The sequence below is a fragment of the Primulina eburnea genome, chromosome 7, assembly GCF_022965805.1.
Source record: "Primulina eburnea isolate SZY01 chromosome 7, ASM2296580v1, whole genome shotgun sequence".
Lineage (NCBI taxonomy): Eukaryota > Viridiplantae > Streptophyta > Magnoliopsida > Lamiales > Gesneriaceae > Primulina > Primulina eburnea.
In genome coordinates this window covers 8,330,550-8,344,576 of record NC_133107.1, presented here as the reverse complement: position 1 = coordinate 8,344,576, position 14,027 = coordinate 8,330,550, and the positions used below count along the sequence as shown (strand labels likewise).

The 14,027-nt window shown below is 34.4% G+C and overlaps 1 protein-coding gene across 6 annotated transcripts; it reads right to left on the bottom strand.

The window, feature by feature from the left end:
• Positions 1-6,058: 6,058 nt before the first annotated feature.
• Positions 6,059-9,262, bottom strand: LOC140837122 (BTB/POZ domain-containing protein At1g67900-like). Of its 6 annotated transcripts, none has more exons than XM_073203143.1 (6): positions 8,905-9,262; positions 8,731-8,810; positions 8,369-8,456; positions 8,168-8,237; positions 6,793-8,061; positions 6,059-6,728 (listed from the first exon to the last, which is right to left on the bottom strand). In XM_073203143.1, exons 3-6 carry the CDS (start codon positions 8,425-8,427, stop codon positions 6,246-6,248), a joined length of 1,881 nt encoding a protein of 626 aa, XP_073059244.1. In that variant the 5' UTR covers positions 8,428-8,456; positions 8,731-8,810; positions 8,905-9,262; the 3' UTR covers positions 6,059-6,245. The 6 variants fall into 6 exon arrangements, with proteins under 6 accessions (XP_073059244.1, XP_073059246.1, XP_073059243.1 ...); XM_073203145.1 differs by having other exon boundaries at positions 8,731-8,807; XM_073203142.1 differs by lacking the exon at positions 8,731-8,810.
• Positions 9,263-14,027: the final 4,765 nt, after the last annotated feature.

The following is a 14,027-nucleotide window of genomic DNA, read 5'->3' as shown; positions in this document are numbered from 1 at the left end:
GACTTTCCACATTCTTGAGTTACTTGAAAACTTGTGGCTCTTCATATTCTTGAGTTAATGGGAAGATTAATTGAGTTAATTAATCTTCCATGACTCTTGGTATGCTTTTTGGGGGCTTATAAATAGTGTGCTCATTTCATCATTTCAAGTACATGAAATCTTTTCTCTTTCAAGTATTCTCTTGCATTTCATATTGTTAGCTTTTCTTTTGGCCTCTGTTAAATCTCGGTGATAAAGTAAAGGTACGCTTTCAGTTCGTCGTAGTAGTGTCTCGTGCTAAGTCACTGCTGGTTGTTCTGTTGTATCCTTTGAAACAGACATCCAAGTTCATCCTCGAAGCACATCCCGGAGGGGACGAATCTGTTTTAAGGACACTGTATTTTCATACAGGCCTCGATTTGCTTTATTTTAAGCATTGTGCTACTGTTTTGTTCATACTACTAGTTCGTTGGTGTTAGTATACCTTTCTGTTTATTCCATACATTTTGTATAACAATCTTAAAACAGAGTACTTATAACGACTTTTGTTTCAGATATGGCTACTGAATATAACGTGCAAAGGGAAACTGTTCATGTTGTCCCTCCTCAAGTTGTCCCTCATGGTACCCCACGTGCTACTGCGGTTGATGTTCCAGCAAGTCAAGGTGAAAAACCCGAGAAGTTTACTGGTGTGGACTTCAAAAGGTGGCAGCAGAAGATGCTGTTTTACTTGACGATGCTGAACCTGGCTAGATTCCTCACGGAGGATGCTCCTAAACTCAATGAGGGTGAGGGAGATGTTGAATCTGTTAGTGCGGTTGAGGCATTGAATCATTCTGATTTCTTGTGCCGAAACTATGTACTAAACGGATTAGCGGATTCGCTCTACAACGTGTTTTGCGAAAAGAAAACGGCTAAAGAGCTGTGGGAATCCCCTGACAGAAAGTACAAAACCGAGGATGCCGGGGCCAAGAAGTTTCTTGTTGGTCGCTTTCTGGACTTTAAAATGGTGGATTCAAAGCCGGTTATAAGCCAAGTTCAAGAACTCCAAGTGATTCTTCACGAGATTCACGGTGAGGGGATGACTTTGAGCGAATCATTCCAAGTGGCTGCTATTGTTAAGAAGCTACCACCAGCTTGGAAGGATTTCAAGAACTATTTGAAGCACAAGCGAAAGGAGATGAATGTTGAAGAGCTCATTGTTCGACTTCGCATCGAGGAAGACAACAAGAGTTCGGAAAGACGATTATTTTCTCCTGTTGCCGCTAAGGCAAATGTTGTCGAGCATGGCCAAAGCTCGAAAAAGAGAACATTTTCCTCCTCCAGCAAAAGGTTGAACATGGGACCCAAAGGAGGCGTGTAAAAGAAAAAGTTCTCCGGAAAATGCTACAACTGTGATGGTATGGGTCACAAGGCATCTAAATGTAAGAAGCCGAAGAGAAACCGAGAGGCGAATGTGGTAGAGAACATTGCTCATGAGGTTTCGAACATGAATCTCTGTGCTGTAATATTAGAGGTTAATCTGGTGGGTTCGAACACCAGGGAGTGGTGGATCGACACTGGTGGCACTCGCCATGTTTGCTCCGACAAGGAGATGTTTGCTACTCTTGAGGAATCTGAGAATGGGGAAAAGCTGTTCATGGGAAATTCCGCCACTTCTGAAATCAAGGGTCGAGGGAAAGTTGTTCTGAAGATGACATCTGGAATAGAACTGACTCTAAACAATGTGCTGTATGTACCGGACATTCGCAAGAACTTTGTGTCCGGGTCGCTTCTTAACAAGCATGGTTTCCGCATTGTCTTCGAGTCAGATAAGGTGGTTTTGTCAAAGAGTGGAATGTTTGTTGGCAAAGGTTATGTTTGTAATGGTTTATTCAAACTAAATGTAATGGCTATTAAGCCCGTGATGAATAAAGTTAACACATTTGCTTACTTGCTTGAGTCTTCTTGTTTATGACATGGTAGACTTGGACACGTTAATTATGATACAATTCGTAGATTAATTAACATGAAAAGCATTCCTGCATTCCAAATTGACAAACAACACAAATATGAAACTTGTGTTGAGGCAAAACTAACGAGATCATCTTTTCGAACTATTGAAAGAAATAGTGAACCACTTGATATAATTCACAGTGATGTATGTGATTTAAAAGGTGTACAAACTCGTGGTGGAAATAAATACTTCATTACTTTTTTTGACGATAGCCCAAAATTTTGTTATGTGTATCTCCTCAAAAGTAAGGATGAAGTTATTGACAAATTTGTCCAATATAAGAGTGAAGTTGAAAATCAACTTAGCAAGAAAATTAAGGTGCTAAGAAGTGATCGTGGAGGTGAATATGAATCACCGTTTGCTGAGTTTTGTGCTCAACATGGTATCAAACACGAAAGAACTGCACCTTATTCTCCTCTGCAAAATGGCATTGCAGAGAGAAAGAATCGCACATTGAAAGAAATGATGAATGCGTTGCTATTAAGTTCTGGTTTACCACAGAACATGTGGGAGGAAGCTGTTCTAACAGCAAATTACCTTTTAAATAAGGTGCCCCGAAAGAAGCTAGATAAAAGCCCATACGAGTTATGGAAAGGTAGAAGTCCTTCTTACCAATACTTGCGAGTGTGGGGGTGCCTTGCCAAGGTAGCAGTACCTACTCCAAAGAAAGTAAAGATATGACCAAAAAATGTGGATTGCATTTTCATTGGATATGCTCAAAATAGTAGTGCGTATCGTTTTTTTGTATATGAATCTCAAATACCTGATATTCACAAGAATACGATAATGGAATCAAGAAATGCTTCGTTCTTTGAACACATGTTTCCATGCAAATCTAAGGAAGAACCAAGTTCATCCAAAAGATTATATGAAACAATTGATGAAGAACAAGAGCTTGATCAAGACATTGAACCTAGACGTAGCAAGAGAGCTATGACTGAGAAATCCTTTGGTCCGGATTTCATCACTTTCATGATGGAAAGTGAACCTCAAAGCTTCAAAGAAGCAATTAGTTCATCTGAGGGACCTCTATGGAAAGAGGCTATCGATTCCGAAATGGAATCAATTTTACAAAACCATACGTAGGAATTAGTAAATCCACTAGGCTGTAAATGGGTTTTCAAAAGGAAAAAGAAATCAGATGGAACAATAGATAAGTATAAAGCCAGATTGGTAATTAAAGTTTACCATCAACGTGAGGGGTTTGATTACTTTGACACATATTCTCCTGTATCGAGAATAACCTCTATCCGTGTGATACTTGCGATTGCCGCCTTGCGGAATCTTGAAGTACACCAAATGGATGTAAAGACTGCTTTTCTAAATGAAGATTTAGAAGAGGAAATTTACATGGAACAACCTGAGGGATTTTCTGCGACTGGGCAAGAAAATAAGGTTTGTAAACTGGTGAAGTCTCTATATGGCTTAAAACAAGCACCAAAGCAATGGCACGAAAAATTTGATAAAGCCATGATAGAAAGTGGATTTAAATTCAGTGAATGTGACAAATGTGTATACTTAAAGAACACTGAATTTGGATATGTCATCTTATGTCTTTACGTAGATGACATACTTATCATTGGTAGTAATGATAAGATGATCAAATCCACCAAGAAGTTATTGAATTCAAGATTTGACATGAAAGATTTGGGCTTAGCCGATGTAATCCTTGGAATTAAAATCCATAGAACATCAGAAGGGCTAGTCCTAAGTCAGTCACATTATGTTGACAAAATACTTGAGAAATTCAATAACGATGACTCTGCATTGGCTAGAACCCCGATAGATACCAGTCAACATCTATCAAAGAATCGAGGTGAGAGTATGTCTCAATTAGAATACTCTCGAGTCATTGGAAGTCTGATGTACCTAATGAGTTGTACAAGACCAGACATAGCCTATGCAGTAAGCAAATTGAGTAGATTCACGAGTAATCCAGGAGTTGAACACTGGAAAGCAATTATCAGATTGCTAAGATACTTAAGGTACACTCGTGATCATGGGCTGCACTATACAAGATATCCTGCTGTTATTGAAGGATACAGTGATGCTAATTGGATATCTGATATGAAAGATTCAAAATCTACAAGTGGATTCGTATTCACTTTAGGAGGTGCAGCAATTGCGTGGAAATCTTCTAAACAAACTGTAATAGCCAGATCCACAATGGAATCTGAGTTTATAGCTCTTGACAAGTGTGGTGAAGAGGCTGAAAGGCTGCGTCACTTCTTAGAAGATGTTCCAGGATGGGAAAAACCTGTGCCGGCTATATGCATACATTGTGATAGCCAATCTGCGATTGGAAGGGCACAAAATAATATGTATAATGGTAAGTCTAGGCATATACGTCGTAGACATAATACCATTAGACAACTACTCTCAACTGGAGTTATCTCTGTGGACTATGTAAAGTCAAAGGATAATATAGCGGATCCGCTAACCAAAGGGTTAAACAGAGAGTTAGTTGCGAAAATGTCAAGGGGAATGGGGCTCAAGCCTATAGAATAAATTGGTGCGAAGGAAAACCCAACCTACGCTGACTGGAGATCCCAAGAACTAGGTTCAATGGGACAACCTAATCGCATTAATTTGGAGAATCACTGTGGGGGCTATCCCTAGTCCATTCCTATTATGAAACAGTGAATGTTGAGGATAAGCTTACGGCTTTTAATGATTCTGATGAGAAGAATATAGAATCGCCTATGTGAGAGAGAAGTGGGGCCGCTTCGAAGGAATTGCAAGGCTCATTTCTAGACCCTCTCGCAAAACCAGGCGTGTGTTCATGGCCAAAACGAACACAATCATGAGAACTGAATAGTATCAGGGAGAGTCTTGTGTGAAATATATCTTAATTTACATAAATGGCAGAACAGTTCAAGGACATCATGTCTACTGGTCAGCTAGTAAAGCAAATATATTTCATGAGGGAAGGTTCAAAGGATAACACCTACCTATCCTATGCAGGATTCAACTGTAGAACTTTGTCACCGAGATTTATATCAATTTTCATTCATGTGGGGGATTGTTGGAAATTTGAATAAAAATTATATGTCATGAATGTGGGAGTGCCTTTTGGTTCTCCACATTCTTGAGTTGGTTGTGGCTCATTATTGTGGAATGTCTTTTGACTTTCCACATTCTTGAGTTACTTGAAAACTTGTGGCTCTTCATATTCTTGAGTTAATGGGAAGATTAATTGAGTTAATTAATCTTCCATGACTCTTGGTATGCTTTTTGGGGGCTTATAAATAGTGTGCTCATTTCATCATTTCAAGTACATGAAAATCTTTTCTCTTTCAAGTATTCTCTTGCATTTCATATTGTTAGCTTTTCTTTTGGCCTCCGTTAAATCTCGGTGATAAAGTAAAGGTACGCTTTCAATTCGTCGTAGTAGTGTCTCGTGCTAAGTCACTGTTGGTTGTTCCGTTGTATCCTGGGAAACAGACGTCCAAGTTCATCCTCGAAGCACATCCCGGAGGGGACGAATCTGTTTTAAGGACACTGTATTTTCATACAGGCCTCGGTTTGCTTTATTTTAAGCATTGTGCTACTGTTTTGTTCATACTACTAGTTCGTTGGTTTTAGTATACCTTTCTGTTTATTCCATACATTTTGTTTAACAAAAAGAACAAATTAAAGAAAAAAGAAACGTAAAACAAAATAAAAAATACAAAATTAATGGGATATTTTTTATTTTGAGATTCATAATTAATAAATATCATAGTGGTTGAAGCATTACCTAAACTCATAAAGTGATGGATTGCTTGTGGTGGATGTTTGGGTAAGAGTTTGGGATTGAGACAATTTAAAAGTTTTGATTTTGAGGTTTACATTTGAAGCATTATTGGGGTTGAACTAATAAAATGTTGGTCATTTTTCTTGTTTGAACTTGATCAAATTTGTTTTAAATATGTATATAAAGAATCCTAACTGACGACTTAAATTAAAACTCGAGTTTGAACTTTATTTAACAATCGCGTGAGTCATTATTCAAGTTTTTCAATCATACAATAGCTCAAACGTCAAATATCACGATTTGACCAGCCTTGGTTCGAAAAGAGGATGCTGCATTATAATTCTCTCTTGTAGAAACATGCATCCTTATCATTATTAGCATAGATTACACCAACAATTCACTGGGAATTTGATTTTCCTAGTGATTAAGCTTTAAGAATTAGGATATGGAGAAAAGAGCTCAATAAAGTCAGAGTACAATTTACTCTGGCGGATAAAGAACCAAACACAAACAAGAAAAACTAAACAAGATTTTTCAGTTCTTTTCACTTGCACTTCTGTTGATTGGCCACAACTTGTTGAACATTCTCTTAGGCCTGTCAGGAACCATGCTCAAGGAGTTGAGTTTCGAAGATATTTCGACTCCATCTGGGAAGTTGACGATTGAGTTATTCTCTTCGACCGGTTTCATTTTCTGAGTAGAAAGATTTGAGTATGGCAATTTCTGGCCTGATACACTCAACTGATCTTCGCCTGGTATGATGGTGCTAAAAGAAGCAGCGTTCTTTAAGGTATTCTTGTGGGCTGCTAATAAGGCCTTGATTTCGCTCGGTAACTCAGCCGTTTGGCCGCCATTCTGTGCTGTTCGAGCTTGCTCAAAGAAGAGAACTTGCACTACAACTCTTAATGGGAGCATTTCATTTTGTGCAGCATGCATACAAGCTTCCACGGATAGCTTTTTGCAGTCCAATATTCGGCATAAGCTCTTACGTTCGCTCTTATCTAGTTCCGGATGTACCTATTGAAAATCCATATAGAAGTGCTCTTTTTTGGACAAAAATAAATATATTTCTATGATCTACCTTTAAATAAATGTCAATGGCTTTGTACAGATCATCGTGTGCAAGCCTGGAGAAATCTGGAATGGCTTCCGCAAGGGAAATGAACTTCGACATAGGCAAATTCTTGTCGCGGGCGATTTCTTGAAGATACTTATCCACAAGCTTTCCCACCTTAAGTTTTGAGCTGTGTGATGCAGAAAATGATCGCCTATTTTCTTGAAACTCGAAGTCGAGGTTCTCAGCAGATCGAGACCTCCGCCTTTCAAAATCTTTCTTGATTCTCGGAGGGCTTATTGGGGGACTCGTCCCTTGTAACGTGAACTGTTCTAATATGTTCAAAACAATATCCACGTCGTATACCAGGTTATCTTTGGACGATAAACTAGGTATTAACAAATCTCCAACCGTCGCTTCATCCAACTGAATACCAATCCTTTTTTCAAGTTCCATTTTAGTAGAGGAAGAAGCTTTCAAAATATTAGCAGCCTTCAATAATTTCAACAGAAAGCTGCAAGAAGCCGCACCTTTCTCAGCTGGTAGTAAGCTAACCATTGATTCTAAGAGCAGCCTAGATTTCGAAGTTTTCTCTCCATTCGAACCCAACCCGCGATTGGATCCGGCCTCCTTTTCCATGTCCATGAATTTCGGAACGTTAGGTAGCCATCGTGATGCATAAATTCGCAACGCATCACCAATAAGGTTTGAAGGAACCTTCCCACCAGCTTTAATGGCAATCATAGTTCTCCAATAAAGATCTATCCCTAATTCCGCCACGTCTTCCCCCCACCATCCTTTATTACTACCCGCAGCTTTATTCATACGGCACTCGGATCCATTGCACGATACGTCGTCCCTCTCCTTTCTTGAATAACTATGTGATAAGTTCACCTTTGTGGGATTGGTTAAAACTTTAGAGGCAATGGATCCAATACATCTATCAGTAATACCAAGATCCTCTGACAACAAAGGGAAGGCTTTGGTAGTTTGCAAAGTTACAATTGAGTCCCTCCAACCATGGAGGATACAAGAATTGAAGAACACTTCAATCTTGCATATCAAATTACCCTTTTCGACATCTTCTGTCATTTGAAGATACTCGGCCGCACATCGGACCGATACGAGGTTATAAGCACTGAGAGTTACTGTTATGCCATAGCAGAATTTTGCGCAGACTTCAAATTCATCCAGTCCTGCTGGGAATTCAGGGACTTGGACTATTTGGATCTGGGAAGCTTCAGGGCTTTCTAAGCACAGTCTCTGCAACCTCAAACTCTTCGACAAAAGTGGAAACTGTGCAATAAAAATCTCAAACTTATCAAATTTCTTGCATCTTATAATCATATTGTAATCAGTTGAAAACATTAAAAAAAAATATTGTGTTGGAATTTGAATTTACCTTGTGAAGTAAGTATCTGCTTCCCTTGACTTGAATGATAAGATCACTGGAAACCTCAGACGATACAGACCTGAATATTCTAACTTTTTGTAATCAAACAAATTAACACAAATAATCATGTACAAAATTTCTTCATGGAAACTGAGAGCCAGATATAAAACACAACAGAAAAGAAAAAAAAAAGTTGAAATTCGAAACTACCTAACAGACTCTGTGGCATAGAAAGTGTCGGGGCGAGATCCAAGCTTCATAAACTTCATCCTCTGAACCTTCTATTTTGATACTAAAACTGTAGAATTTACCAGAAAAGGCAACACCATTTTAGAATCAAACAAAAAATTTCTGAAAATTTCACTGCTCTACACCACCAATAACACAAAAATGGTCACCTCCAGCTGCAAAACAAAATCTCTTTGTCGGAGATTGAGTTAATTTCTCAATTCTTGGAAAAATAAATGGAAAACAAAAAAATCCAAATAAACCTCGAGCAAACTTGAGGTTGAAGACGAGCAAATTTCCAAGAATTAAGAAGCACTCCAAGAAAATTAAAGCACTGTACTAACCCTTTTACACGGGTCAAATTCTCTACCAAACTTGAAATGGACATGCAAAAAGAATCGTCCTTTTTACTCCCAAAGAACTGCTACAGATTTGAAAAAAAACAAAAACAAAAAAAAAACACATATACATCAACATGTCCCGTATTTAGGTAAGATACGATAAAATACGGCACCCACCTGATGATTTTAAGGTTATTTTTCCCTTTTGGTACTCACGAGTTCCTTCCAATCATTTCTCAACTGGGATCTACTTTTTCATTTTGCAGAGGGTTGATATTTGAGCTCTGCGGAGGGGCTGCTGAGCCACCGTTACAGCGTGCAGGCAATGAGAGAAAGTCAGAAAGGCGACGCCCACGTGCTCATGCTGCGCCCACTTTGTCGCTCTCCCTCATCATTGCCACAGCAATTTCGCTGTGCCTCTCTTTGGCCTCGAAACTATTTTAGTCCAACTCTGCTTAATAACCTGTCATCGTACGTCGCTAGCCCTCTCAACGTGGCTCATATTTATAGCATCAAGGTCCTGTGCTTACGGTTTGATGCCAAAGATAGAAGATAATCAATTTTTTAAAAAAATCAAGATTAAAAATAATAATTATAATTCAGTGACACATTCATATAAAGAAATCGTCATTCACTATCTCTCGAATCTCGTTCAAAATTTTTCCTCCTAAAAAAACAGACATTTTCTTCTTAAATATTCTCCAAATTAATCTTAAATGGAGAAATTATGAGCAACTATGCCACGCCCAGTGTCAAATAAAACAACAATGTATTAAATCTGACAAATGTCATATATTACGAGGGTTTTGTCGTGTCCAAGAATACTAAAATTATTAACTTGGTTTAACTGAATCTTGATTTTTGTTTTATTTTTATTTTTATATGATTTAAACTACATTTTATATTAAAAGACACTTTGTTGTTATTGTTTTCGAATCTATTAAAATATATGTTTTAATTTTTCCATTTTACTTGATCATTCGCAAAAATCCACAATTTGATCGAAACCGTCTGAAATTTTTCAAAACAGTCAATCTAATTCAATATATAAAATCGCGATTATTTTTTAAAATATTATCCGACCACATATGACAATTCGATTTAATTTTTCAAAAAATTATATGTTTTCACATATGATTTGAATTTCACATATGATTTGAATTACATTTTATACAGAAAGACACTTTGTTGTTATTGTTTTCGAATCTATTAAAATATATGTTTTAATTTTTCCATTTTACTTGATCATTTACAAAAAACCACAATTTGATCAAAACCGTCTGAAATCTTTCAAAACAGTCAATCTAATTCAATATATAAAATCACGATTATTTTTAAAATATTAACCGACCACATATATATGACAATTCGATTTAATTTTTCAAAAAAAAAAAAATCACAAAACAACACCGTTATCACCCTTAGTTGTCTCCACCTTCTTGTTTCATCCATTTCCTGAGGTGAAAATGTTTTATATTTACGTTTTATTGTTGCAAATGTCATTGGTCTTCCACTTATAAATAACTGGTATTTTAGTATATTAGAAAATGATTTTTTTGGTCCATTAATTTGTAAAAATTTGGGTTTTTAGTCTATTAAGTTTTCAAATGTTGGTTTTAAAATTTAAACTTTTAATTTTCGACTATTTTGATCTAATTGCTGACTACTTTTTTTTTATTTTGCATTGGTATTTTTCGATACCGTGTTAGTATTTTTTGGTTTTACATTATCATTTTTCGATGTCATCTGAGCAATTAAACCAAAATAACTGAAAATTAAAACTTAACGTATCAAAACCAAATTTTGAAAAGTTAGTAGATTAAAACCAAATCGTAAGCCTCAGATAAAAAACGCAGCTCAGGTGGGTTCCTTTAACCAAGCCAATGTCTATGTGAAATTCGATTTTGAATCCTTTTATTCGTGCAAAAATATAGCTGACTAATCCTAAGTCAAAAGGTCGAGTGCTTTAGATGCACGTGATTCCAAGTCATTAAAATTTTGGATAGAGCCTAATCCAAGCGTTGCTAGATAAACTTAGTGGATTTGCCAATTAATCAATATATGTGATGGTTCTTGGATAAAAAATTAGTTTTCCTTGAGCAAAAAGGGATTGGGACGTAAAAGGATATGGGTATCACTATCATCATAGGAATGATGGTGGCTTTAAGCCCTTAAATTAACTCAAAATTAATTTATTACCATGAGAAGAAGAAGCGATGTTTTGCTTTGTTTTTTTTTATAAATAAATTCACTCTTCACTTTTTTCAAATCCTCAATATTTATTTATCGTCAAAAGTTTAACTGATCATCATGCTTTGAAAAATACAAAAACTTGTGTGAGACGGTCTCACGAATCATGTTTTATGAGATTTATATCTTATTTGGGTCATCCAAAAAAAATATTATTTTTTATACTAAGAGTATTACTTTTTATTGTGAATATCGATAGGGTTGACCCGTCTCACATATAAAGATTCGTGAGTCCATCTCACAAGAGTATGAGTTAAGCGTCATCAAGGTTTTGAAGACGAGGTCCACTTCTTCCCCACACTACGAGTGAACCAAAAGGGAATTTTTGTATGAAGAATTTGATCAAGATCACATTTTGATTTGATTTGAAAACGAATTAGAAAACAATCAACAATTTGAAAAGATTATTTTACATAGAAAGGTTAAAAATTTTGAGGATTAACCAAATAAATTGAGGAATATATGTGAGAGGTTTGCAATATGAATAAATTAAATCCTTCCATTTAAACACGTTCTAATGACTAAAGAATATGATTTTTGGCTACAAGGATATTATGCAAGTGTCGAGCACACTTTTTTTTTTTTACGATAACTGATTTGTGTTACGATAAATTATAAAAAAAAAACCAAAATATAATTATCTAAATTTTCTTATTTTATGTTTTGGCCTTATAACTACTCAAATCTTGGTTATGATTGCGTAAATTAAGTTATGTTTTGGTTTTTGATCGTTTATGCATAATTCCCTGTTTGTTTAATTTTGCTCCTCTTTTGTTGTTTACTACTATGACTTCAAGAAGTGTAACTAAAATTCCATCACGCTCGAGTAGCTGTTGTAATCAAAGTGGGCAGTCGAAATAACTTTTAATAAAGAAAATGGAAACATTTAAAAAAATAATCAAGTGGGTTCGACCTTTTTAAGGTGAATTATGTGAGTAATTAAAGAAACCTGGACATGAAAAGACGTGAGTTTGCATAAATAGTACATCGCAATAATTGTAATAATGGATTCATTTATTTTTAATTTGGTAATATTTATCCAAAATCTTATAATATGATTTTTATTTTTTACTGCTAATAATAAATCGTACATATCTCCAATAATTGAGTGTTTGGTTAGAAAATGACAACATTTGACTTCGTAACCAAGGATCAAACTTGTGAATATATACATGCAATAATTTGATCTTTTAGAAGGTAGAGTTAATTAATTAGTTAATCTTTGGTTAAATTTAAGAAAAAGTCCCTCCGTCAAAGTTTAAATTAAGATTCAGTACATAGTCATCTTTTTTTAAGAAATAGTACCTGACAATGCCATTATTTTATTTTTAGCTATCTACAAACTTAAATTTACATTTTTGTCCTCTATTATTTAAATAAATATATTATATTATTCACAAAAATTATATTTGTCTTCTCTATCTAAAATATAATTTTAAAAAATATTATTTTTAAATTATCATGGAATAAGAATAAATACTTATTTTGACAAACAAAGTATCTATTATGGTGTTTCAGATACTTGATTTAGCTCTTTGAATCCCTCAAATGTATAATAAAATACTATTTTTTTTATTTTTCCTCTCTATTATTTAAATAAATATATTATTTTATTCACAAAAATTACATGTGTCTTCTCCATCTAAAATATAATTTAAAAAAATATTATTTATAAATTATCATTGAATAAGAGTAAATACTTATTTTGACATACAAAATACCTATTATGATGTTTCAGATACTTGATTTCGCTCTTTGAATACTCCAAATGTATAAGAAAATACTATATTTTCGACTAATCACCACAAATTCAGTTATTGTTGGTCTTTTCATGAAAAATGCATTAGGATGACTTATTCATGTCATTTAATTTAAAAAAAACATAGTTCATCATTAATCATGAAATAAGATTAAATATTTATTTTGACCTACAAAGTACTTATTTTGGAGTTCCAGATACTTGATTTGAATGTTTTAATACTCCAAATATGTAATAAAATACTGGATCTTTAAGCAATCGCCATATATTGAGTAATCGTTGGTCTTTTCATCGAAATGCGTTAATATCATGTCATCTAATTTTTTTTTTAAAAAAAACACACAATTTCTCACTCATCATGGAATTACAAAAAATACTTATTTTGGTCGATAAAATATCTATTTTAGGGTTCCAAATATTTGATTTGGTTATTTGAATACTTCAAATGTCTAAGAAAATACTTTAGTTTTAAATAATATAAAGTGACTTTTGAGGGTGTCATTTGTGAATTTAAAATGTAATACCTAAATTGGTAGAAAGAGTATCTGATTAGAGTCTAAAAATACATGATTTTACTCCCTAAATACTCATATCCGATTATTTGGAGATGTCAAATTATAGTTTGAAATTAATATTGAGTATCACTGGTGATGAAATTCGTGAAGTAAAAATATGATACCTAATTAAATTAATACAAATAAGACATAGTTCGAGTTCACAAATACTTGATTTTACTCTTTAAATACTCAAATTCGATTATTTGAGGACGTCAAAATATATAGTTTGAAGTTGGTACAAATAGTATCTAATATGATACCACATATACTCGATTTTACCCTTTTAAGACTCAATTTTGATTATTTTGGGACATAAAAAAAGTTTCAATTAATAGTGAGTGGTTTTTGATGTGTTATTTGTGAAGTTAAAATATGATACCTAAATTGGTGTAAATAATATCTGACTCGAGTCTACCAATACTTGATTTTACTCCATAAATTCTAAAATTAAATTAATTTTTTATGTCAAAATATATATTTTGAAGGTAATATTGAGTGGTCTTTAATGATGACATTCATGAAGTAAAAATATGATTCCTAAATTAATACAGATAATAAATAATTGAAATCCACAAATACTTGATTTTACCCTTTAAAGAATCAAATTTGATTATTTGATGATGTCAAAAAATGTAGTTTGAAATTAATATTTTTCTATGCTATCATTTGTGAGGTACAAAATGTGATACATAAATTGGTACAAAGAAAACCTAATTCGAGTTACAAATAATTGA

Coding starts and splice junctions, on each gene's coding strand:
- LOC140837122 (XM_073203143.1), bottom strand. CDS start 8,427: ATGAAGTTTATGAAGCTTGGATCTCGCCCCGACACTTTCTATGCCACA. Junction 8,062..8,167: donor GCAGATACTTACTTCACAAG/GTAAATTCAAAT, acceptor TTTATTGCACAG/TTTCCACTTTTGTCGAAGAG. Junction 6,729..6,792: donor CCATTGACATTTATTTAAAG/GTAGATCATAGA, acceptor GATTTTCAATAG/GTACATCCGGAACTAGATAA.